The 27,954-nt window shown below is 36.9% G+C and overlaps 1 protein-coding gene across 2 annotated transcripts; it reads right to left on the bottom strand.

The window, feature by feature from the left end:
- Positions 1 to 842: 842 nt before the first annotated feature.
- Positions 843 to 27,954, bottom strand: LOC124170495 (protein toll-like). Of its 2 annotated transcripts, none has more exons than XM_046549250.1 (3): positions 27,613 to 27,954; positions 24,050 to 26,558; positions 843 to 9,777 (listed from the first exon to the last, which is right to left on the bottom strand). In XM_046549250.1, the coding sequence occupies exons 2-3, from the start codon at positions 26,525 to 26,527 to the stop codon at positions 8,875 to 8,877; spliced, it is 3,381 nt and encodes a 1,126-aa protein (XP_046405206.1). In that variant the 5' UTR covers positions 26,528 to 26,558; positions 27,613 to 27,954; the 3' UTR covers positions 843 to 8,874. The 2 variants fall into 2 exon arrangements, with proteins under 2 accessions (XP_046405206.1, XP_046405208.1); XM_046549252.1 differs by having other exon boundaries at positions 27,755 to 27,954.

Here is a 27,954-nt window from a genome sequence, read left to right as displayed (position 1 = left end):
TGTTTTCTTAAGGGCTTCGCCGCAAGGTTTTTCCTATCTTTAGATTCACATTTGGACTAACCGTTTACCTCTTACTAACATGCAGCTTCATGGCCGCATAGGTCTTTGACATATGCGGTAGTCCTGAGAGGGATCAAATCTGAGGTAATCATACTTTTTTAAAGTATCAAGTCATTAAAGGGAACGAACCAGTCTTCTTGTGCCATTAAATCAAACTGAATTTTAACACGCAGTGGCATTAGCTGTATTATTGCGGTGGATATTTTTTATGTATGTTATGTTTGCCATCTCTCATCGATAAATTCAGCATTAACTGTAGAATATTTTGATGGATCAGATAATATACGATAGAAATTAAATTAAAGTTCTGGAAGTGCATTTATGATCTAGCATGAGCTGCACAATTTATGTGGCATTAAACATTGCACACATCTCGCATATATTTTCCTTTAATGATGTTGTAATAAAATGGGGATGAATGAGGTGGGAATGTTGTTCAAATTTCCCTCCCACTGGTCCAATAGAAAACACCAAAACTCAATTTCCAAACTCCGGCAAAAGTGGCACCACTCCATTTGTGGCAATACTTTAGAATTCAACTGTACCTCACTAGGCCCTAATAAATTTAGCTATTAATGGGCATTTTCTGACATCTTTCATTTAGGCTTCCAAAGAGATGGAAAATATCTACATAACATACCTAAATATGTAGCTACAATGGTAATACCTAAATATGTAGCTACAATGGTATACATCATTTCATTCAAAGATCCAAATAATAGATTGTAATTCTTAAGCTTTACGGGAAAGATAAAAAGCAGAGGAATACAAAGAACACAAAATAATTTTTACAAATGTATTTTAAAATAAATATTTGACCATCAGTTTTATACAATGTTTCTTACAATAAATGACAAAATCTAGTACACAAATGGCCCCACATGATTGAAGTTAGTAAAAAAGTAAAAAAGAAACACTTAAAGGAAATGAGATTCACTTCTGAGAGACTTGGCCCAATCAGAACTCGTCAACCAGTTTCTCAGAATCATAAAGCTAAGCACTTCCCAAAATTGGCTAATCCTGTTTATCACTTTCACAAAAAGCACACTTCTTCCACAACAGTACGAATGAAAGAATGGCATACAGGTAGACCACATTAGTAATAGACTTTTCTCTTGACTTACACAAAATCAAAATTGACAACTTCCAACTTCATACCCTAACTGAAATCACAACGTCACTTATCAATTTGTTACACAGCTTCAAAAATTAAGACAAAACTACTATTACAATGCAGCCTTAACCACTAAACAATAGACGTCTTGGCAAGATGAGTAAAAATAAGAAAGGCATTCCTAAGTATAAGGGGAGCAAGAAGGCAGCAAAGAGCTGGAATCAATTTGCATTGATGATGCCCACCTTTAGTGACATGATAACATGCTCCTTCCATTTTTATGGAGTAAACTCTATACAGATTCACAACTTAAGTCAATAATCGAACACAAGACTAAATTTGGTTGCCTCCTCCCTAATGCTCAAACTATATAATGCTGAAATTTCTTTTTTTAACTATCGCAATTTTCCATTATATTTGATAACACACTATTTACCAAAAATCAAAATTTGTTTAATTGATGAAAATATGACAAATAGCTGTAACAATTCAACCAATAAATACATGTAAGTAAAATTTTGACGCATAGCTTTAAACAGTTTTCACCTCCATGACAAAGCACTAAACAAACCAGCAAGTACTCAATAAAGTTTAGGACATTAACATTATCTTAACATATCACTCCAATAACTGACTGAGTAAAAGTTGCAGGGCAGAAAAAAATCCCCTAACTTTATTCAATCACAGGAGATCAAGAGGTTACAGCTTTTCCTATGATTACAATAGGTAGGTATCAAAATATAATAATGTTAGATCTCTCAACCACTTCAAGCATCCAGTTAATTATTTGAAGAACTTGGCCTAATTGGCCATTTTGGCAGCAATGGCATTGGGTCAATCTATCACAAATACACACACCACATTGAATTCTTCCTATATAATGCCACAAGTTGTCTCTGGCTATGCACACCTCCAATGGGGCTGCAGCAGCAAAAGTCCTGCACAGTGTGTGAGCAGTGTGGCCCACATCAATGCCAAATCAACAGATTATAATTTCTTCCGCCTAGATCATTACCCTATTACCCTCATTGCCTGCTTCACAACACAACTTGATCACCAATAACAGTAAATGCTTCTTGATAAAATCAAAGCAATGCATGATGAGCCATACTAAGATCTTCAGCCATGAGGAATGGCAGTTCAACTTCGGCCGAGACTGGATTATCTCAATGTTATTGCAATAATAATATGTAATAACCAATTGACCTCAATGAAGTATAAAAATAGCTATCACCAAATTGTAGGATATTCTAACAGTGACGATATATTTAAGGATGAGAAAACAATGCCATTTGACATTTGCAAAAAAATAGGATTTATGTATGTATCTAGATACACTTTCCATATTCACCGATCCTTTCATCATCCATATACAATTTAACTTCCTGAGTCAGAGGTTTTCCAAAATGTGCATTCACTTCCAGCATTTATACCACAAAATTGCCACGAATGTACAATGACTCCAAAATGCAAAGATAGCCATCATGCCCTAATGATATGCATCCTTTCTACTAACTTTCTATCATAAAAGAGTGATTCCCTCATTCACAATGTGAACACCCTTAAACCTCTCGCCCCTATCCTTTCATTTAAGGCATACGATTTAGCCTAAAAGCACTTCAACTCACCCTTAAATTGAAAACACATTTCATCAATTATTATTTTGCCATCATTTTTGGAAGATATATTGATGGACTAGTGAATGACATAATTTGAGCAGGATACAAAAACAACAGTTTTAGTAATCTTATTTTGGACTGATACTCGTCTCCATTGGTTCAAACAAAATTTACAAGGGAAAACTTGGCAAATTCCACTTTAAAAAATAAATGTAACTTTCTTGGAGTTTACATGTTTCAATGCACTCAACTATGATGTTGAATTGCAATGAAACACATAGACTAAAATAAAGTATTATATATATTTTTAAAGTGAAACTTACAATGTTTTCCAACTTCCTGCTACAATGATGTTCCATAAAGCTTGGGCCACAAACATTAGTTTAAAAAAATTATCAGTATATGTCTCAATGGTGTTTATCAAAATGAGAATTAAATGGTTAATTTTGAGGACAGGATTTTATAGACACTCATTCCCCAAAATATTAACTTGACAACAAGAGTAAATGTACCAATTTTAATACAGTAAACTCTCGATTATACAAAGCAGGATATTACGAAATTTTTGATATTACGTAGTGAAATTATGGTCCCAGGGAAAAGCCTGTGGGAAATACATGGCGCTATTCGATAATACAAAGATTTGAAAATACAAAATGTTTTGAAATTACGAACATCGGGCTCAGTCACCAGGAGCAAATGGGATTTATGTGAACAACGGAGAATAACTATTCAACAAAACTAATTATTCCCACAAAAGCAGCAAAAAAATCAGTGACCCACACCCCTTCCTCCCGCCCTCTGCACCTCTCGTTTATCCTGCCCCCACTTCCTCGACCACCCATCACTCTCTTCCCTACCCTTTTAACATTTTACGGCTGTGGAGTAGGACATGGTTCATCTCTCCTGGGAACTAGTTTCCACTGGAGAGAGGCAGGAGAATCATTTTCTGTTATCAGGGAAATGAGTATATTATATTATCCAATATTGGGTGAAACTAAACAAAACACCAACTTTTTAAAATCATTTTATCTCCATGGGATTAAAAAATTAGCAATCTGCTTAATATTTGAAAAAGATTAAGCCAAAATATGACATCGATCTGAAATTATGAGCTCATTATTTGGTTTGATTAAACTACTATAAACATGATAAACAAATTTAAATTATGCCAGAAACACGTTGTGTTTGGTCTCATTATTTCATAAATATTGTGTAGATTTATAAATTTGCAATGTTGGTTTTCTATCGTGAACTATTGAAAATTATGCCTCAATACGTTGGCCTTCCTTAGTTTTCGGGTTTCATTCTTCACCGTATATAAAATGCTGGTATCAAAAATAGATTTTTTGAGTTTTACCACCAGAAATAGGCCCCCCACAAACAGAAATAAATGTTAGCTTGGAAGGGGGAAAGAAGAACGTAATTAATGATCAAATTAAATTATTCTCAGGTTCTGTCCAGGTAAGGCACTCCATCTACCTCTCTGCCGACATTTCAATCAAAGACTTTTCCATCATCATCACGGCCATTGATACCTACCCAATGTGAATCCCCATGCTTATAAAATTCTCCCTCCTCTTCCCTTTTTTGCTTTGCCCTTTCCACACTACTATTTATTTACGATTACGGCTCGAGTAATTTTCAATGCATGGGAGAAAGAAACACAAAAACTAAATGAGGTTAAGGCACACGTTTTGGGGTATCGTTTTTGCGAATTCACACAAGTGAACCAACTGTTCACCTAAATATCTTGAGAAATGATAAGACATGCGTTGTAAAAAAAAATGAATGTGGATAACAATGATTCTCTGATTCTCTCTAAATTTTCCTGATATTGGAAGATGCTTCTCTAACCTTTCTCAGGACAAACCTTGCCCCTGTTGGCATAAAAGGAAGAGAGTCATACTATATAAACATGGCACCTCACATCAATGGTCTGTATGAAATAATACCCTGTATAATTTATGATCGTAACTGAATCATAATAAGTGAAAAGATCACACATTCACCTGACAATACAGAAGGAACTACAAATAATTAACTTCAAAGGTTATTTTGGAAACAGGCAAAGACCCTTTTTTTCATCACTGAGAAATAGAGGGCGACACAAATGTTGGTTAGGTCAGCTGCCAGCTGATGTTGGAAACAAATACCTATCTTATGAGTAGATAATAGTATCTATTTGGTAGTTACCAAAAATTTTTAAGATTCAATTCTTGTACAAAAATTTTCGATTTGATATTGATTAGGTTCTCTAAAACTGACAGAAATTTCTTTAGCGCTCAGATCGTTGATATTTAACTACAAAAAATGGGAAGTTTAGGGTGGGTATACCTATTTAATGATCTTTCACAGCATAAAATCAATAAAAATAAGAATTTTCTAAGAATTCTAGCATAAATAATCACCGAAAACATTAAAAACAGCCACTGAAGACAAAAAAGAGCAGTGAAAACGAAAGAAAATTTTTTTTCGCTGCTTCATAAAAAGGTTTAAAATGACGATATTTGATATTATGACATGCCAACTTTTCAGTAACACTGACTTCATATATTCAAGAGTTTACTGTTTGATAAGTTTTCTGCCAGACCAATGACATCATAAAAGGAGCCATTTTTAGGAGTGTCTGTAGATCAACCCATTTGCATTCTAAAAGTTAGGATAAGTCTGAAAAATGTAGGAATGCCCCTCGACACTTAGAATTGTTGCTAGAAGTGATTGCCTAGCCAATTTACACTGCTCATCTTTAGCAAGAAATACCATATTATTATCAATATCAACCACATCGTATCCTTAATGAGGAAGAGACAATATTCAATCAGGGATGCATATAAAATTTCAACACAAATTTGATAGCTTTTTGTTTCAAAAAGGTACATACCTAAGAAAGACCAGAGAAGCTATTGATAGTTATTGAACCAATGGCTTAAAATCAGGTATCCTAACTACCTAAATTGAAGTTCTGTAAGCAAAATCACCACGGAATCTTGTAACTAAACATCTTCATGATGAAATTAAATTTCGCTGCCAAGAATTCTAACTTTCTACTACTTCCCAAGATTGTTTTAAAAGGCCAGAATTATTTTGCTAATGAAAAATAGAACATTAACATGCCTGCCAGCCTCTACATACAGGCAAAGAAACAATTTCTCCAAAGACATTGAAAACTGTTATCTAACATCATCCTACTACTGCAAGTAGCCCTTCACTCGATCAAAGTATATTGTAATTGTTTTTCAGCAAGCAATTAAATAAAAAATTTTCAACTATAAGAGATATTGTGTAGAATAGGCATCTCATAACTCTACAGTTTTTTGCATCTCCACCCGCCACTGGGCAATTGAGTTTTCTCATAAAGCCTTAGGCCTACCTGTACACGTCAGTGAGTCACAAAAATGATAAAAAAATAATAGATCACACTAAAAACACTTAACTGTAGCGCTTACAAAATCATATACATATAATGATAATGTGATAATTACCATGTTGTCACCACTACTATAAGAACAACACAGACATAAGGTAACAAAACCTACGATAAAAAACATAACCAAAACAAATACCAAAAAATAATTTGTACATAGGCCTAAAATCCCCAGTCCATCAATATTTTTATATTAAAAAATAAAAGTATGGCATTATTAAAAAAATGAGCATAAATGTATAGTATAACTAGGCACAGAGGTTTTTACAATAACATGCAATACGAAATATGCATGCTTCTAAGAGAATTACAATTATTATAAAATATTACAAGAATATTTCTTTAAAACTAAAATAAATGCCATATCAGAAATGGGAGAACTCATTGCTCTAAGCAAAGAAAGTACATATATGAATGACATTCTACAATTACAGATGACTCCAGCAGTTGTAACAGACACGACAATTAATGAGATAAATTCAGGCATGAAAAAGAAACTAACATACTACTAACAAAAGTTAAGCAAATACTAACAAATGAGAATGCCAACAGAGAACTATTAACTCAAATTATAATTAGACTAAATAACAAATAAACTTGTTTATGCACTCGATGATAGAACAAGGTCAATATTCTTAGGAATTAAAGCATGATAATGAGAACAGTCTTAAATCATTAAGGCAGGGCTGCAAAAGCCATGTAATTTAACCTATTTGTTGACAAAAATGCACATTTAGGATCCCTTGATTCTCAGTTATGCACAGGGGACATATGTTTGTTTCTCTTCTTCACAGCCTTCCAGCGGTTTTGCATCAGGGCCAAACTGTGCATTTTCTGCCGTACAAAGTGCTTTCTGCCAATTTCTCCATTTTTGGAGTTTTAAAACAGCCTTACATTTGTAATGAAAGTTTGATTGAAATTGTGAAGGGGACAAAGATGAAAAAATATGTCATATTGAATTAGTGAATCTTAGCTCATTCATAAGAATTTGTTTGGGATCAACTATATCACAGTGTGCACTGTCTGTATTTGGAATCTACCGAAACAAATGAATCATCATTTCTGTACCAAAAATGTCTTCTTACTCCTTTGAAATAAAAAGTCCCAAAACAGAGAAAGGGAAAATTTTCAACTCACACTGCTAATAGTAACCAAGCTTAAGAGAGATATTTATGAATGATGTTACTACGCCAAATCAATACTTCCATGTGAAAATGCTCATTTGACAAAATAGGTGGGCAGACCAGCAACCAAATTTTTATTAAATGGGAAGTACCACACCTGGCTGGAGTAACCAAACCTAAGGAAAATTTCATCTACAACAAAATACACAGTTAACATGAGATTGTGCGTTAACTGCAATGTACTGCATTAAAAAATTCCCAAAATGCTTGCAACCCAACAAAAATGATTTTAAGTAATTTCACAAAGTAAAAACCAAGCATTGTTGCACACATCTCAACAGTGAAAATGAACACCACAGTAGGCAAATTTAGAAGTACAGAACCAATTAATTAAAAGGAAAATTACATCAATGCATTGAATGCTAATTTACGAGACAAATGACACTAAGAAAAGAAGGTAACGGCTTTCCAATGCCTAAGGCTATAGCCTTGGACCAATGCTTTGGCTAGTCTTAAGGCAAACCAAATAAGTAAATCGAAATTAAAAGATGGCAAACATGTAGCCTTACCAATCAAGGAATACATTCCCCCATTATGCTATCACATCTTTTCCAAGGTAAATGCCTAATTTCTTCAAAAATTATTAGAAGACAATGAACTCCATAATTAACTTTACCACATACATTCACAACTATCACGGAATGGATTTGCTGAACAGATGTTGCACGCATCATAATTTTGATCAGCCATAACATAAATCATGAACACCACTAAGTTCCAAATGCCATCATAACAGCACCATTATCAGCAAGAACATGGGGATATTCACAGAAAAAATTTCTTTGGGGAAATTGAGATACATCATTGCCTTACAATCAACTATCCCATTATGTATGTACAATGGTTTAGCTTCCTAATGGTCTTTAACCTAAACAATTCAGTACTAAAAATAATTAATTGATGAAAATAACATGTCCTCGATACTGATGAATTCTCAAATAGGAAGAATACCTGATGATAGTCATATTCAAATCCGAAGATTTAATATTATCATGTACTTATCTATTTTCTGCTAGAGGAAAAAAGTAAAAATGAAATGTAAATATCACAGACACTTAAGTTGTTGATTATAAAGCTACAAAAAATTGAGCACGAAGTAAATTCTTTGCCGCTCAAATGCAAATGGAGGAACAATAGCACCCAACTCCTATGCAGCTCCCAAAAAAATGGAATGTGTTTTATGCAAAATTTTGTGTCAATCACCGAATTATGATTTCAATACATACAAACTAATTAACATACACATGTATAAATTCAAAAAACATGAGGAAGAGAAGAAAATATTTATTGTGAGCTTGTGTACTTCTTTCTGCATAAGAACTAAATTCTATCTCCCACCAATGCTACTTATTTGTACTTCGGAAATGCTTGGAAGCATTAGATTCATGGACACCCCCTGGTAACAGAACACTGCTTTAGTTCAGATGGGAAGGTAAAATTAAACATCCTGCTGAAGCGAAACATGAATAATTAGGTAACTATGGTGGTCGAATCGTCAGTAGGAACATGGTTGGTGGGTATCACCTCAAATGGCTTACATTGACCATTTCCATTATGAAGATTTTTCATATTCATCTCTAAGACAGATGCCGAGGATGGAACCTTTTTGTATGGCTTCCTCGGGAAGTGAGGCATAGCATACCTCAGCTTTTGCCAAAACCATGGATCACCCCACTTCACGTAAGTGTTAGTAGTGAGATATGCACGCAACTCAGGGTCAAGGGATTCAGTTGGAGGAACATCACCATACAATATCACAATAACACGAGTTCTGCCTTCAGAAAGAGCTCGACAGTGAGCTGCTCTGAATTCCATTTGACCCCATACACTTTCCAAGAATGCAGGAGAGAGTACAACAATAGTGCGACAAGAAGAGTCCACAGAGCGAGCAATTTGAGCTGGGATCCACTCACCTGCAACCCAATCCCTAAAATGTAAGCAAAGCTTGTACGATGCAATATCTTTCTTTTCATCTGGGCTTGACTCTCGGGAACAGGCATTCTCTCCAGTGGTGCTCTTGCCTCCTGAAACTCTACCACCCTCCAAGCCAGGCACCAACTCATTGACAACAAAATCTTCATCCTGGTGAGAATATGAGATGAATGCATCGTACTGCTTGTCTTTGTCTAGCTCATCTTCTGTTATCAGCCACAGGCACAAATTGTGAGAAAACAGCCAAACTTTGATAACATGTTGATGTCGATAGTAAAGGGCAGCTAAGGTCCCAAATACAATGCCAATGACTGCCAACGAGGTACAAGCAGCAACAATGATTGCCGTGGGAAGAGGGCATATGTCATTCACTGTCAGCTGCGAGAATGGCTTTGCATAATGTGAACCACTCCCACAAGTCACATTTGATAGAACTGTCACCTAAATGTAGAAAAAAAATACATCCAGGTAATTTATTGACATCAAACTTAAGGAATGAACATAAAAACAAAAAATATCAAAATGAGTCACATTGTACACACCAAAACGCAAGAGTAAATTCTTTTCAGCAATAGAAAAATTTAAGTAATTGATAATATGCCTAATTGAAAAAGAGACGCAACTTCTATTTTTAAAGTTGGCTTTGCAACTTTTGCACCATTCTCAATGTGACCTCTTGACAATGGAGCAAAGTTCTACAAGGGAATAGTGGAAACTACATGCCTTATTCCATAGGCAATGGATTTATATGAAGTTAACAATCTGGCAATTGAGTTACAAAGTCAAGATCAAATCAAATGATATTAGACTTCATACCCAAGACCAATTATGTCAGCTTTTACATTTCCTGCATGATCCTAAATGTTAAACTCATCATTTACAAGGCCACATTGAAGCCACCGTCATTGCTCTGGCTAAGAAACAAAATGTGAAATCTAAACAGCTCAGTCAACAAACTTCAAAAATGGCTGCATGGAGGAAAAAATCATAGTCACCAATATTTGCACAGTGATAGAGACTCGGATATCACTGCTTAGAGCCCACATGAGAATACCCAGGATTAACTTCGTTATTCCTGAGCCTATAACCACTTTCTATTGCCTTGCCAACAGATCGTCAAGAAATACTCCATTTTCTAAAGGGGTTTTGAGAACCTGAATGACCATGGTAGGCCTGCAGAGGCTAAAGTATCAACCTGATGCATTCCTACCACCTGCGTGAATGGAGCAATGCCTTGGTGTGTCTGATTCTAGAGGCTGGGTAAGCTAGGACATGTAGCCAGTGGACTCTACTGACAGAAAGAGGAAGGAGCAAGTTACTTGGTTTGCCACTGAAACTTTATCTAGAGTGCAGTTGGGAAACCAATAAATTCGTTACAATTTTACAACACCAATGAGCACTCTGATTATTCCTTTCTCTGTGCTCCAAACCTTAAAAAAATCTGAACACTACCAGGCAGCTTGTACACACAAAAAAAGGCTATACCAGAGTACTGAACTTGGCCATATTTGATGAAGATTAGCAGTAGGAAAAAATAGCACAGATTAACTATTGATAATTCTTGACAGAGTAGCCTGCAAGTGTACACAAAGTGGAAATTTCAACAGAGGAAGAATCATTCACCTTCTTCAGGAATGGAATCAGGATGCCCAAATTTGTGCCGAGTATGTACTCTTAACCACTCTTGGCAGATTTTTTATCAATGAGTAACACATATTTCTCTCAATGCCAAGTTAATATAACTTTAAACCTTGATTAAATGCCATTGAAATGAGATTTCTCAATCATTGCCAATTCAACAATCATGTAACTCATGAACCACAGCCCCACAGAAAGTAATGAGAAGAAGTTTTTTTTGTGAAACCTTTTATTTAGTTTGTTCTCCTATTTTAGAATTATTCCGATTGAGTGCATGGTTTTCGAGTGACACACAGAAAACAAAAAATCACACTTCTGGGGGTGGGCGCATCACCTCTGCTGACCCCCCAGAGGTCATCACTTCATAGTGGGCTCTTCACTAGGGTGGTCCTCACCACTGCCAAAAAGTTTGCTACTACACTATTTTTTTCCTTATTTTATGTTTTGAGAACATGAAATTTTTCACATGACTTTCTGAAGCCCAAGCCTTTACTTGCTCCAAGCACATATCTGATCGACTCATGCTCAACTTCCACAGACCGCTGTCCACATGAAAAAAAAAACTCCATCCATTCCTCAGAGCAATGAGTCTTCATCTAGGCTCTCAACTGACATGTCACTGGAATGATAATTCTACAGTGATTCAGTGATTATGATATTAATTACCGATGAGAAGGTGCATTGAGGGAAGGTCTAAGAGTGATATGCAAATTCTTAGAGGAGACCTACTTTACATGGGGCTTGAGGTTGGCTGTGTAAGTGCTCCACTTGGAATACAATTCCTTAAGACATCAATTTTGTCTATACCCAATCAGAAAGTGAGGCCAAGGGAGCTGATATACCAACATACATGTATTCTTTGACGTATCCTAAAGGAGGGGAGCACCAAAGGCACACTGCGTTCATGGTATGAGGCGCTAAAAGATAATTAATGCCCATATTTTGAAAATGACCTGTATTCTACCAGTCCCATTCCTCCGTGTTTTATTTGCCACTTTGCAGGCACACCAACCAAACTTAGATGGGTCATTCCATTTCAAATCAAGCAGGCCATGACACCCACCGACTAAAATTCCTGTGACATGAAAAGGCATTATTTTTTTCCTGAAGCTAAGTGGACCATAATGATCCCAAGATTATCATTAATTATTCACTGCGTGAAGTAATTCCGCTTCAAAAAAATAAAGTTTACAAAAAAATCTTGCTTGTACCATTTTTCATTGTCAGCATCCACAGGGAAAGGCCATGGGAATACAGACTCATGGTTCAGTTTAAAGTAATCATTAATGTACGAGCAAAGATCCTGATGAAAAAAAATCGTGAGTCCGTTGTCCCTTTTAGTAGAAAAATATACTCATTCATGGTCACGGGAAAAAAATGGCTCTTTTTCAAGGCACATAGAAATTACACAATTTAGAGGAGATATAAACTTATAATCATAAGCAATCATGTGAATGTACTCCCCAACATACTGCTAATTTTGTGCTATCTGAACTATTCGAGCAGATGGAGTTTTAATTTTAAAAAACTGCATGATCCATGGTACACTATTACATCCTACATTCCTTTTAATCTGTGTCCAAAGACTAGATACAATACATATCCAGATGTATTCACATCACAGGAATGTACATTATCAAATGTCAAAGGGAACCGTCATCAAATCATTTGAATTGAGAAATTTCTCAGATACTTCACCCTTTCAATGTTTCATTTAGTCATCATTGGAAATTTAGGTAAAAACAGTAAAATTAAATTAACAACCTTGCCAATTGATTTGAAAGTGAGCCTCCACTTTTTAACTGGCTGACCACATTCTAAGATGCCTTAATGTTTTTCACAAAGTCTAAAAACTCTTTTTTTGAATGTTGGCCACTTCCTCTCTCAAGAAGTAGTATGACCTCCCAGAGCTTGTGGTTGCAGGAGAATTAATCACACACAATATGTGTCCTAGTGGCACACAGCAAACATCATATCTCTCTGGCCAAGAGAAAGAAGGAGAGGGCCCTATAGGTATCATGAATTTAACTGAAATATCACCTTCTTCATGGTTGAGAGCTTCCAATAGTTCAATGTACCACAATGCTTGCTCTAAGTACAAGCTGCATATGAACCAACAGCCAAATTATCTGGGATATCCACTGTTTCAGAACAAAATAAAATATAATGCTGTACTCGTCATTCAGGCCAGTGAACTTTGCAGTGACTTTTCTATTTGATAAAGGCACAAAATGATGGAAGTTTCTTGTGCCTGGAATTGTTTTTGCCTTGGTGGATCTTTCAAGAAGTTTACTGCGTGACCAAGCCACATTACTAGACTTAATGTAGGGTCATTCCATTTCAAATCAACCAGGCCATGACACCCACCGACTCGGATTTTCATGAAACTTACCATGGTCATACATTTTGGTATGATTAGAAATTGTGTGCAATTTTAGCCTCCAATTGTCATTTGTTAATGAAATATGAGCAATTGAAATTTGGGTGTGACCCCTAAAGTGCCGCAACGTGCAACACATGCTGATTTCTATTTTCATCCATAACTCCATTCCTGTGAGATGAAAAGGCATGATTCTTTTTCTAATGCTAAGTGGTCCATAATGATCCCACCATTATCATTAGATATTCACTGCATGAAGTAATTCAGCTGCAAAAAAATAAAGTTTACAAAAAATTCTCCCTTGCACTATTTTTCATTATCAGCATCCACAGGGAAAGGCCATGCGAGTACAGACTCCTGGTTTAGTTTAAAGTAATCACTAATGTATGAGCAAAGATCCTGATGAAAAAAAATCGTGAGTCCGGCGCTGCTTTTAGTAAAAAAAATACTCGTTCATGTTCACGGGAAAAAAATGGCTCTTTTTCAAGGCACCTAGAAATTACACAATTTGGAGGAAATATAAGCTAATACTCATGATTAAACAATATTGGATCATGCATCAGCTACCTATCAGGTAACTGATGATGCTGTAAAGCGAAACCGGTAGTACCAATAAATTTAAAATTGTGGAAATTGCTCCTTCTTCATTATGTCACGTTTCCACTCCATCTCTCCTGAAACCTCAGATTATATTGACTTGTGTGCTCTCATCGTCTTCTTTCTACTTAAAGAAATGCCAGTGTTATCAGCTTAAATGGTGTACCCTTTTTGCCATACATAAAGGTCCTGTGAGGACCATACCTCTAAAAAAAGTCTATGAGAGCAGCGGGCATCCTGGTGAAGCCTGGAGAAAAATTTTGCTGTAGGTGTGACAAGAGGATTTCCAAAATTTGTGAAAGTGAAGTTGTTTCCAATGGCAGTGAGGAAAGCGAGAGAGAACTTACATCAGTTAAGACTGTGTTGGAAAGTGATAGAAAATATGAAGAAGCCAACTGCAGCTTGGAGGCTTTAGACTGCTCTCCTTTGAAATTACATTCTTTGTCTTCTCACAGTAGACACATTGAAAAGGAAAGATAACACAGGCTAAGCATTACCTTGTTTCTAAAGTGTCTGGTGCATTGAAATTAGTGAATCCATCCCTGGAAAATATAAGTAGCAATGAAGATGGGAGTGACAGTCAACTCATCAAGCGAAAGGCAGCCAACTTGGATGGCCTGCTGACTAAAATTAAGACTAATTGCCAACAGTTAGTTGGCAGGGTAAAATTCAAATGCTGACCCTGGCCCCTTTATCTTGGTCTAGGAAAAGGATTATAAGTGAATTTCATGTTTCAGACTACACTGTGAGACAGTCAAAAAAGTTACTTGATGAGAAGGGAATTCATGCTATGCCATCACCATGTGCTGGGAAACCGCGTCTAAACTCCACAGAAGAGCTGGAGAAAATTTTTTACCAGCCTGACAAGAATCCTAGACAGATTCCTGGAGTCAAAGATAAAGTCAGTGTGAGTAAGAATGAGTAGGTATATGGAGAAGAGGTTGATTTTATATAACCTCAAGAAACTTTAAGTGCTCTTCAAAGAGCAATATCCACAAGAAAAAATTGGGTTCTCCAGATTTTGTTCACTTCAGCCAAAATGGTGTGTGATGGCTGGTGCTTCTAGGATTCATTCAGTTTGTGTTTGTGTCATACATCAAAATGTGAAACTGCCAATTAATGCCTTGCAATTGAAGGAAGCATAAGAAGTTGATTGCTATCATCATCTGTGACAAAAACAATGCAGATTGTATGCTCAGAAAATGTTTTTACTGTCCAGATCCTTCCAGGCTAAAGTATATCATCATTTCTAAATTTTGTGAATATGACCCTTCTGATACACTGAAATATAGGCAGTGGGTTTCCACGTATAGAACAGAACTTCAGTTGTATATATCATCCATTGATGAACTCTTGGACATTCTATGCCTCAAAATGAATAAACTGATACCACATTATTACGTCACCTAAGAACAATCCTCGTTTTTTAAAATAAGAAAAGAAACCCTCAGTCATGATAAGGCAGTTATCGTAATGGAATTTAGTGAAAAATTTTCATTTTTAATTCAGGTTGAAGTTCAAAAATATCAATGGACCAATCTATCATGCATCATACACCCTTGCTTGATTTACCAGAAGAAAGATGGTGCACTCACTACCTCATCTTATTGTTTCATATCTGATGACCTTAACTATAATGTAACCTTGGTTATGGAGGTGCAACGTCACCTGATAAAAATTTTAAAGAGAACTTCACCTATGATCCAAGAGGTTCAGTCAGGGATGTGATCCGATACGAAAAAGCACTTTAAAGCACGAAATTTCAATAGTTTCGGACCGCTGCCACTTTAAGGCACTAAACCGAAAAGGCACGAAACCGAAAAGGCACTAAACCGAAATTGCACGAAATGCGATGGCACGAAACCTCCTCAAGCCCGAAATGGCACTTTACGGAAAAAAGTGCCGATCCGAAAAGGCACCATAGTTTCGTGCCATATAGTGCAATATAGTTTCGGATCTTACATCTCACTCACTCAAAGGCGGAGAGGGGCTGGAGAGGAAGAACATTTGCCTATAAAAATTTTAGGAAAGACGGAATGGAGGGAAAGAGAAGGAAAGGTCATTGGCCACTCAAATGAGGTGGCAATCTGGGGAATTCCCCGCGGGAGAAAAAGGGACGGGGCGGGAGAACGTCAGTTTTCGGGACTCTATTGAGGGATTATACGGCAAATGCTGGGGTTGTCCACTCATAAAGAAAGGTTCAAGGAGTTGTTTTAGAAGGTTTGGCATTTTTGGTATTTTTTTGCATTTTGCATTGTTTGAGAAGGTTTGGGCATCGGGTGAAGACATAGTTAAAGAGGTAATTGAAGTGGTCAGGGTTCTGTGGCGTCTGGGGATAATGAGACGGAATATCCAAGGGGTTAAAGGAGAGACGAGAAGCGCAAGGGAAGGATAAAATAAGGTGGAAGGGGGTTGGGGTTTCCAACGCGAGAAGTGAGCGGCTACAGATAGGAGAAGGCGAAAAATAAACCAAGTATGAGAATTGAAAATGGACAATTTTTGAATTACCTCTAATGCAAACTCTGAATGTGACTTTGCACTGCACTCCTTTGCAAATTCACATGTATGCTACGAGTTTATCAGGTATTTCGCAGGGAGAAATGAATCATTTTGTGATTGCCAGCAGCTGTTATACCTACTCTAATTATTTTATTCAGGTGGTCACATTTCTTCTTACCTGTCCTAAGTAGATCATAAATTTGAGCATTTCACTTAGTAAACACCCCATCGGAGAAGGTGGGAATATGTCTGTATTTTTGTACAGTAAATTTCCGAGAGTTGTTCTCGGAGTTGAAATGCATTGTATGGTAAATAAATACTGTGGAAATTGCAAACAGTTTTATTGTTGTAGACAAGTTACCAACAAATTGATGACGAAAAATAACTCTTCTCTTTCACCCTTTCTTGAAGAAAGTATCCCGATCTTGATGTCATCTCTCATAATAGTTACATCAAAAAATTATATGCAAAAAGTTATTCTTTTGCTTTCCCAGTTAAATATTATGAGGTGACGAAAACTTAAACTGGGATGCTGTTGTGTCGTACGAAAGCGGATCGTGAACTATCAAAAAGCGTGATGTCATTATTGTTGACACCTTTAATGAAAGTTCTTCTAACCGTTTGACAGAGCACTAATTAATAGTTTACATAATGAAAAATCAATCCTGATATTACAGTGCCTTAGTGACATAGTGAGCGCTCATAGAAAATTAGCTCGGAAATCGGGTAAATTAACGGGAAAAAATTAACGTTTATGGATTCTATCTGCGATAAAAGCATTTTTTATTTTCTTTAAATAAAAAAAATTAATGGACTGAATCGTCTCACACGGTAGTAGACATCCATGGTTGAAATATAGCATGTATATTATAAAAGAAGATTAAATTATATTGATATTTATTATAATAATGTTTTCAGAACAAATTAAAATTTGGGATTATTTGTTAACACTTTCGCGCCGGAGCCCCATGGAGGTTCCGGCATTATGAGTTCCTTGAAAATCTTTTGTACTCCTCTGTAACGAGCACTCTCGCGTCGAAGGAAAGCAAAGCTTCTCAACTGCCCTAAGACAGGGACGCAACTCAGCGGGGCGCCGCGCCGATCCTTCTCCTCTGCCCCAGTCCCAGACCCTCGAAGGATTAAAAGACTGCTTCACAGTGCTAGTCACGGTCAACTGACTGAAATAGCCGTGTTTTATAGAATCATGTATTTGCTGTTCCCATCGATTATTTAATGTAAGATGAATTCCCTGGGTTTTTCTGAGCGTGAAGAAATTTTAAGCGAAGTTCTAACGATCATATTGACGGATTTAGAATATTTCTATTCCATATAGGATGATTTGCAACTGAAATGAACTCCGTTGAAATTAACGCTAGAACTCCGATTGAAATTTCCATGTGATGAGCGAAAAATGAAGAATTCATTTCTAACTTCAGAAATATAAGGTAAGCTACGAATATATTTTTGGAACAAACAACGCAAATAGCAGTGGATGACCGCGCAGAGGGGATAGAAAAGGGTCGTTCAGTTCGAGGATGGGCCTGGGCTAGAAGGGCATCCACTAAGCTGGTCTTTTGTGTCCGCATCGGTCCCTTTCTTAAACCCCGCGCGGCACATACACGCGGTCTGGCACTTTAACCACTTTTTCGGATAATTTCGTGCCACCCGGCACGAAACTATACGAGGCGGAAAATAAAGTGTATGGGATCCTAAAATTTTAAAAGTGAAAAGTTTCGTGCCAGCCTGGTCCGAAATGAATCGGATCGTTTAGTGCCCGGTCCGAAAAGGCACGAAATCGTTTCGTGCCTTTTCGGACCGGGCACTAAACGTAAAGTTTCGTACCGGATCACATCCCTGGGTTCAGTACTTCACAGATGGATATGCTGGGCAATATAAAAACTGCAAATCTTTTATAAATTTGTGCCATTATTATAATGACTATGGAATGAATGCAACCCAGTCTATTTTTCCACAAGCCATGGAGAGTCCTCTGGTGATGGTATAGGTGGTACCATTAAACGAATGGCACAGCAAATAACAAACAACACCGGGATGCATGAATTCTGTAGAGATAATATGAAAAACATCAAAATCCATTACATTAAGTTTAGGGATGTGGCTTGGTCACGTAGTAAACTTCTTGAAAGATCCACCAAGGCAAAAACAATTCCAGGAACAAGAAATTTCCATCATTTTGTGCCTTTATCAGATAGAAAAGTCGCTGCAAAGTTCACTGGCCTGGATGATCAGTACAGCATTATATTTGATTTTTGTTCTGAAACAGTGGATTTCCTAGATAATTTGGCTGTTGGTTCATATGCAGTGTGTATTTATAGCAAGCCGTGGTACATTGGAGCAATGAAAGCTTTCAACCACGAAGATGGTGATATTTCAGTTAAATTCATGACACCTAAAGGGCCCTCACCTTCATTCTCTTGGCCAGAGAGATATGATGTTTGTCGTGTGCCACAAGGGCACCTATTGTGTGCTTAATTCTCATGCTACCACTAGCTCTAGGAGGTCATACTACTTCTTGAAGGAGGAAGTGTACAACATAAGAAAAAAATATTTAGACTTTGTGAAAAACAATGAGACATATTAGAATGTGGACAGCCAGTTAAAAAGAGAAGGCTCACTTTCAAATCAATTGGTAAGGTCATTAATTTACTTTTACTCTTTTTGCCTAAATTTCCAATGATATAGAGTGACTAAATGAAACATTGAAAATAAGCATTAGGATGAAGTACCTGAGGAATTTCTCAATTCCAATGATTTGATGACGGTTCCCTTTGACATTAGATAATGTACATTCCTGTGATGTAAATACATCTGGATATGAAATGTATTTGGTCTTTGGACACAGATTAAAAGGTATGTAGAATGTAATAGAGTACAATGGATCATGCAGTTTTTTTATTAAAACTCCCTCTGCTCGAATAGTTCTGATAGCACGAAATTAGCAGTAAGTGGGGGAGTACATTCACATGATTGCCTTTGTGTTTCCTACACTAAGAACCAGTAGCATACAATATATTGAGATAATGCATGATCCAATATTGTATAATCATGATAGTTGTTTAATGATTGAGCTTATATTTCCTCCAAATTGTGTAATTTCTAGGTGCCTTGAAAAAGAGCCATTTTTTTCCCGTGAACATGAACGAGTATTTTTTTTACTAAAAGCAGCGCCGGACTCACGATTTTTTTTCATCAGGATCTTTGCTCATACATTAGTGATTACTTTAAACTAAACCAGGAGTCTGTACTCGCATGGCCTTTCCCTGTGGATGCTGATAATGAAAAATAGTGCAAGGGAGAATTTTTTGTAAACTTTATTTTTTTGCAGCTGAATTACTTCATGCAGTGAATATCTAATGATAATGGTGGGATCATTATGGACCACTTAGCATTAGAAAAAGAATCATGCCTTTTCATCTCACAGGAATGGAGTTATGGATGAAAATAGAAATCAGCATGTGTTGCACGTTGCGGCACTTTAGGGGTCACACCCAAATTTCAATTGCTCATATTTCATTAACAAATGACAATTGGAGGCTAAAATTGCACACAATTTCTAATCATACCAAAATGTATGACCATGGTAAGTTTCATGAAAATCCGAGTCGGTGGGTGTCATTTGGTCAAAATATTGGTTGATTTGATGTGGAATGACCCTGTAATGGATGTTGACGTTTTTCATATTATCACTACAAAATTCACACATCCTGATGCTGTTTGTTATTAGCTGTGCCATTCGTTTAATGGCACCACCTATCCATAGGTGAATAATGAGAGTAGGACCTCGGTCTTCAAGAAGAAACTTCTGAAGTTTCTGAAAAAAAATCTATTTTATTCGGTTAATGATCTTCTGTATTTGTAACATATAATTTATATATTCCAATTTAATTTTTATTTATTGGCGTGTCCTATATTTGTATATTGTGTACAATCCAACAGATCTTTGGACAAATAAAAAATATTATTATTATATCCATCACAAGGGGACTTTCCATGGCTTGTGGAAAAAAAGACTGGGTTGCATTCATTCCATAGTCATTATAATGATGGCAAAAATTTATAAAAGACTTGCAGTTTTTATACTGCCCAGCACATCGATCTGTGTAGTACTGAACCTCTTGGAGGCAAAGTTCTCTTTAAAAATTCTATCAGGTGACGTCGCACTTCCATAACAAAGGCCACATCATGGTTAAGGTCATCAGATATGAAACAATGAGATGAGGTAGTGAGAGTACCATCTTTCTTCTGGCAAATCAAGCAAGGGTGCATGATAGATTGGTCCAGTGATAGCTTTGAACTTCATCCTGAATTAAAAATGAAAAGTTTTCACTAAAATCCATTACGATAACTGCCTTTTCATGACTGAGGGTTTCTTTCAGGGTTCCCACTCTAACTAAATTATAAAATTCACGGTTTTTTCCAGGTTTTCACGGTCTAAATATCGTCAAATTCACGGTATGTTGATAAGCCATTTTATGCAGAAATATTGATGACGTAACAATCAACGCCCGCACGTTAACTAAAAATTTATCAACCGCGGCAGGCGCCGTGCATTCAAACGTAGCAATGAAAGTGCTATTTCTCATGACGTCACCTATCGATATCAAAATTTAGGTGAAGCTTAAGGTTGTGAGTGGCAAAATGGAGGGAGCACTGAGGTGGGAAAGTAAAGAAATGTCTGATTTTTCGCCAGAGTTAATGAACACTTTGTTTGCCGGTCTTCCAATCACAGCCTCACGATCAATGTGTCATCATGGCACAAGGACCAATAATTGCGCTTCGAATATACGTGTGGAGATAAATGTGTGGACAGTGTCTGTATGTGGATCGGCCTTGAAAATTGATTGAAATATCTTTTTTTCTCTTTTGATCTGTCAATTGTAGTTCTTTTTCTATAAGTTTGAGTGACTTTTAAGGTTTTATGATGAAATTCACGGCTACTTCCAGGTTTTTTCACGGTAGACGGAATTCACGGCTTATTCACGGTTGAGTGGGAACGCTGTTCTTTGCTTACTTTGAAAAACGAGGATTGCTCTTTCGTGACGTAATAATGTGGTATCAGTTTATTCATTTTGAGGCATGGAATGTCCAAGAGTTCATCAGTGGATGATGTAAACAACTGACGTTCTGTTCTATCAGTGGAAACCCACTGCCCATATTTCACTGTATCAGAAGGGTCATATTCACATAAGTTAGAAATGATGGTGTCCTTAAGCCTGGAAGGATCTGGACAGTAAAAACGTTTTCTGAGCATACAATCTGCATTGTTTTTGTCACAAATTATGATATCCATCAACTCTTTATATGTTTCCTTCAATTGCAATCATCCAATTGCACTCATTAGCTGTTTCACATTTTGATGTATGACACAAACACAAACTGAATGAATCCTAGAAGCACCAGCCATCACACACCATTTTGGCTGAAGTGAACAAAATCTGGAGAACCCAATTTTTTCTTGTGGATATTGCTCTTTGAAGAGCACTTAAAGTTTCTTGAGGTTATATAAAATCAACCTCTTCTCCATATACCTACTCATTCTTACTCACACTGACTTTATCTTTGACTCCAGGAATCTGTCTAGGATTCTTGTCAGGCTGGTAAAAAATTTTCTCCAGCTCTTCTGTGGAGTTTAGACGCGGTTTCCCAGCACATGGTGATGGCATAGCATGAATTCCCTTCTCATCAAGTAACTTTTTTGCCTGTCTCACAGTGTAGTCTGAAGCATGAAATTCACTCATAATCCTTTTCCTAGACCAAGATAAAGGGGCCAGGGTCAACATTTGAATTTTACCCTCCCAGCTATCTGTTGGCAATTTATTCTTAATTTTAGTCAGCAGGTCATCCAAGTTGGCTGCCTTTCGCTTGATGAGTTGACTGTCACTCCCATCTTCATTGCTACTTAGATTTTCCAGGGATGGATTCACTAATTTCAATGCACCAGACACTTTAGAAACAAGGTGATGCTTAGCCTGTGTTATCTTTCCTTTTCCATACGAGTGTCTACTGTGAGAAGGCAAAAAATTTAATTTCAAAGGAGAGCAGTCTAAAGCCTCCAAGCTGCAGTTTGCTTCTTCTTATTTTCTATCACTTTCCACCAAAGACTTAACTGATGTAAGTTCTTTATTGCTTTCGTCAATGCCATTGGAAACAACTTCACTTTTACAAATTTTGGTAATGCTCTTGTCACACCTACAGCAAAATTTCCCTCCAGGCTTCACCAGGATGCCCGCTGCTCTCACAGACTTACTCTTTTTTAGAGGTATGGTCCTAAGAAATTTCCTCACAGGACCTTTATGAATGGCAAACGGGTACAGCATTTAAGCTGATAACACTCGTATTTCTTTGAGTAGCAATGAAGATGATGAGAGCACACAGTCAACAGAGATGAAATAGGAATATTGCACTGCAGGGCAATTAAATCTCTGTCCACTTCTGGTAGTTCTTTGAAATAAAAAGTTTGGGCTGTGTTTGTGTAGCTCTTTTTGTGAAATTCAGAACTGAGTTCTTTGCCAACACTGCATAATGCTATCTCTGACATGGCAAGACAGACCTCAATATGAATGAGATGTGCAAATGTAAGCCTGGCTATCAGTCACACAAACATGAGTTATTTAGTCTGAAATTCAACCAGGATATCACTAAGGCAAATTAATTAACTTCACTTAGACTGAAATTGGAGAAAACTTTCTGATGGCTCTCTTCTGCCTTTACATTTTATACCATAGTAGGGAAATATTTAGTTACCCATTACCCATGGAAGAGATAGCTTAGTAGGAATAGTTCTGAAAGCACGAAATTAGCAGTACGTTGGCGAATACATTCACATAATTACTTATGTGTTTCCTACTCTTAGAGCCAGTAGCATACGCTATAGTGATATAATGCATGCTCCAATATTGTTTAATTATGAGTATAAGCTTATATCTCCTCTAAATTGAGTAATATCCATGTGCCTTGAAAAAGAGCAATTTTTTTCCCGTGACCATGAATGAGTATATTTTTTTACTAAAAGGGACAATGGACTCACGACTTTTTTCATCAGGATCTTTGCTCATACATTAATGAGTACTTTAAACTGAACCGTGAGTCTGTATTCCCATTAAGGGGTCACGCCCAAATTTCAATTGCTCATATTTCATTAACAATTGACAATTGGAGGCTAAAATTGTACACAATCTCTAGTTATACCAGGAGGTATTACCATGGCAAGTTTCATGAAAATCCGAGTCGGTGGGTGTCATTTGGTCAAAATATTGGTTGATTTGACATGGAATGACCCAGATATGAAAAGTGTCCAACCGAATTTGAAACGGTATTTAAAAGAAATGAGGACCTTTTTGCTTAATTTTGATAACAATAAGAACAAAGTTTATATCATCACAAGAATTCTAAAAATGTTGTCTTAGTATCACCATATTAATATAATTCAGAAATTTTAAATATTATATTTTGATATGGTCAATTTAATACATTTACACCATAAAATTCAACATGCACTAATAATTCTAATGTGATAACCATTACAAAAAAGAGTTTGGGGAAATATAAAAAAAACTCCAATTAGGGTGATAGTTTTACCTGCTTAAAGTGCTCCTGGACAAAGTTCAAAAGGTCCATCGCTTCACAGTCACATGACCAAGGGTTGTCATGAAGAGCTATTTGGCTTGAGTTGCTCACAGCAGCAATCACATCTTTACCCAGATGGGTAAAATTATTCTGATGAAGCTCCAGAATGTCCAAATGAGGAGGTAGGGACATGACGTCAAGGTGCGTCAGACTATTCCTGCCAAGCCGTAGCACTCTCACCCTATCATAGCCAATGGGTAAGGACCATGGAGCCCACAACTTTTGCAGCCCCAAACCTTCTGCATGCAGTTCAGTGTAATTACTCCAACTCACAACTGGTAAGGCTACCGGCAATGAAGTCAAATTAGAGCCACTACAGTTCACTACAAGAGAATGATCTTCAGGACGATCAAGACAATAGCATCGCCTTGGACACTTGCTCCCCGTCACCTTGAGAGCTTGCTCAGTGTCATTCCAAATAGACACGAGCATCTCCTCATCCAATTCAGTCAACTGGGGAAGGTCTGAATCACACGTTAAGTTAGAGGAACTTAAGCTTCTCACAGGTTTGCCCATAATATTTTGAGGTGAAGCACAGTATAGATTGTCAGTTTTCACATTAAATAACAAATTCACTTGAGGAGCCATCCTCCCTTCAACATACCTTAGAAGGTCATACACTTTGCAATCACAATTAAGCGGGTTATTGTCCAAAATAACAACTACATTTTTCTTGGATAATTTTGGCTGTTCCTGTGCCCTAGCAAGAGTTTCTGCTGCTTTAAAATCAATCAGGGAAATATTGTTGTTGCTCAAATCAACATGAATATTGTTGGAGGTAAATTGCAAATCATTTGCAGCAATAGTTTGGATAGAGTTATTACTCAGATTTAAAGTATTAAGGTCTGTTATGACATGCTGCCAATCAGAAAAAATCACTTGCAGTGAATTGTTAGCTATTTCCAGAACTTTCAATTCTGTACAATAATGAAATGGTGAATTTGGCCATGAGGGCCCTCCAAGAGGATCTGGAAATGATAGCTGATTATGAGATAAATATAACTTGCGAAGCTTCACGACATGAGAGAACATGCTCCTAGGGATATCTTTTAAATAATTATCGCTCAAATCTAATTCTTCCAGAGATGACAAATCATTCAGAAGTTTCTCTGGTAACATCTCCAGCCTATTCCTCTCCAAATGAAGACTTTTCAGGGCTTTAAGTCCTTCAAATAAAGACTCAGGGACAAGAGACAACAAGTTATTGCTCAGATTGATGGTTTTTAAGTTACTTAAACCAGAGAACATAGTTTCAGGAAGAGATCTAAGTTTGTTGTTATGGAATGATACAGAAACCAAATCCACTAATCCTTTTAAAAAACCCTTTAACAGCCATTCCAGGCCACAACTTTCTAAAGATAGTTCCTTCAGCTTTGTCAGATTAGAAAACAAATCAAGGGGCAAAGTACGGATTGGCACTCTGTTGTCATTCAATCTTAACTTTGTAAGATTTACATTGTTGATGAATAAATCAGCTGGAATACTAGACAAGTTATTAGAATTCAGATTCAGATTTTTCAAAGCTCTAAGATCGTGAAAAATGCCAGGGCTGAGCATCTTTATTCCATTGCTATTAAGGTCAAGGGAGTTCAGAGCAGTGAGACCCAAAAAATGGGTCCGTGATAAATTGGTCTCCCCAAGTTTATTTTGCCATATATTCAGGAGCTTTAATCGTGTCAGCCCACGAAATATATCTGGCGGTAACGAAGTTATCCCATTACTACCTAACTCAAGAACTTCTAAATTAGGTAAATCCTGAAATATTGAAGAAGGCAAGACTATACTATTGCCACGCAAGTCGATCCATTTTAAGTCAGGTGCACCGGAGAATAAATTTCCTGGGAGTTTGGTCAATCCATTGTCACGTAGATATAAATTCCTTAGACCAATCAACCCCTCCAGGTGTTTTGCAGTTAGCGTGTCGTTCAACATGAGGTAGGACTGAAACTCTAAGTCCGTAACGTTTTTGGCGCCGATAACATCAAAAAACTCCTTAAAAGAGCGTTTGCCAGTAGACTCACTGGATGCAGGGAGCGGACATAAATAAAACTGAACCGTGGGGCAATTTCCAATATCTAGTCCGGCAATGAGATCCAAATCTTCCCAATGGGTCAAATCTGAGCACTGAATTTTGGCATGACGTCCGGGGGAGACTTGAGCGCGAACCACTTGAGAGGACGACGTGATAAATGATTCATCCTGTTTCTTTTCCGACCTCCCCTGACGGAAGCATTCCACCTCATAGGAACCATCATCCCTTCGGGAATGGCTGCAACTGTCTCCTACAGAATGCTTAGATCTTTCTTCGTTCCTCTTCTTCCATGACGAGATGTCACCCAGACAGTGGCCAAATAATAATATGACAAATATTGCCCATGTAAGCGCCTTGGCTTTCATGACGTTGGAATGTCGTTCACGAAACATCGTCATCACACGTTTGCCATGGCGTTGAAAATTTGACCTGAAATCATAACAAAATACATAACTTCCTCCTCTCTTGACATCTTTGCCTCCCGTAACCAATTTTAACAACCAACTGAAAAGACTATCTTTAAAGGCCTGTTTACACGATACATTAACACGTACGAGTTAATGTCTGTTTGCATGATTTTTGTGGACAAGTACGAATGCATGCACCAAATTAGAACAGGTTCTATTTTCTGTGCATGCATTCGCACAAGTTGGGTGGTTATACGGAGCATTTTGGCGTTCATTCTCGCATTCATACATTTAGACATTAATCCGTACCTGTTTATGTACCGTGTAAGCAGGCCTTTAGACACGGACCTTTTGTACATATTGTACATGTTGAAAATGGTTGTTATTTATGACATTATTTTTATACATGTTTTTTAATTATATTTACATAATTTATTTTGTTTATAAACCCAACGGAAAGGCCGTAAACGTAGTGCTATTTTTGGTGTGATATAAATAAATAAATATTCGTTCATAGGTTTTATGCCTCAATTGATTATTGGCCAAGCACAATAATGGATACCATTTATTTGGATTGAATAAGGAGAGATAGGGCAAATCTCATTTGGTGAAAGGTAAAAAATAAATTAAAATAAACATGTACGAATTACGACCTTGGCACAACTAGATCCATTGGTCCTGCTGAAGTAAACACAGTTAAGGCTTCTAATAATATATGAATTACTTCTTTTATTGGTAAATAACAATATCAACAAAGTTAACCCCAAAATATATTATCTTATGTCAAGAGAATTAGCTGTTAACTAACACCATTACAACACGGCCAATTCAATAATACCTGTTGATTCAAACCACCAGCGCCGAATATGAATTCGAGTGAACCGACAGATTATTCAGGAACAAAATATTGGAACGTTATACATGTATAGCTTTAGCAATACAACTTCACAACTGTGAACGAGGAAATTGAAAATTATATTAATATAAACGAACTCGTGAGTTATTGCTACCACGCTGATCGCGCGTTTCTGTGAGATACTTTGCCCTCCAGTAATCTAAAATAACAAACACCTTACCTTAACTAATACATTCGGTGGTAGGATGAATTTCTTCGCTGAGGATATATTATACCGGGGCAACGACCGCAAACGTATTAATATTTAAAGTCAATTTGATAACCTTTGAGTTCTGACCTTAGTCGTAACCATTTGAGATTACCTTAAGCCACTTGATGACCGTAAATTATACGGTGTAACAGTTAAATAAATTGTATATGGTATGATCTATATGGTAACTCAGAAACTTGACACGATTGCGAACTTTCACATTTTCACTTCACGAATACATGTAATTACTACACTCGCCAAAACCCAAAATCCCCAAAACACATCAACACGAGCTCTAAAATTCCACCTAGC

This window comes from Ischnura elegans, chromosome X (assembly GCF_921293095.1).
Source record: "Ischnura elegans chromosome X, ioIscEleg1.1, whole genome shotgun sequence".
NCBI classification, from domain to species: domain Eukaryota; kingdom Metazoa; phylum Arthropoda; class Insecta; order Odonata; family Coenagrionidae; genus Ischnura; species Ischnura elegans.
Note: the sequence above shows the minus strand (reverse complement) of the source record. Positions and strands in the feature narration are given on the sequence as shown.

What these genes read in the sequence shown, in the direction of transcription:
- LOC124170495 (XM_046549250.1), bottom strand. Translation starts at nt 26,527, where the DNA reads ATGACGATGTTTCGTGAACGACATTCCAACGTCATGAAAGCCAAGGCG. An exon ending in TCCAGGAGCACTTTAAGCAG is followed by an intron (nt 9,778 to 24,049) that starts GTAAAACTATCA and finishes TTCTACATTTAG; the next exon opens with GTGACAGTTCTATCAAATGT.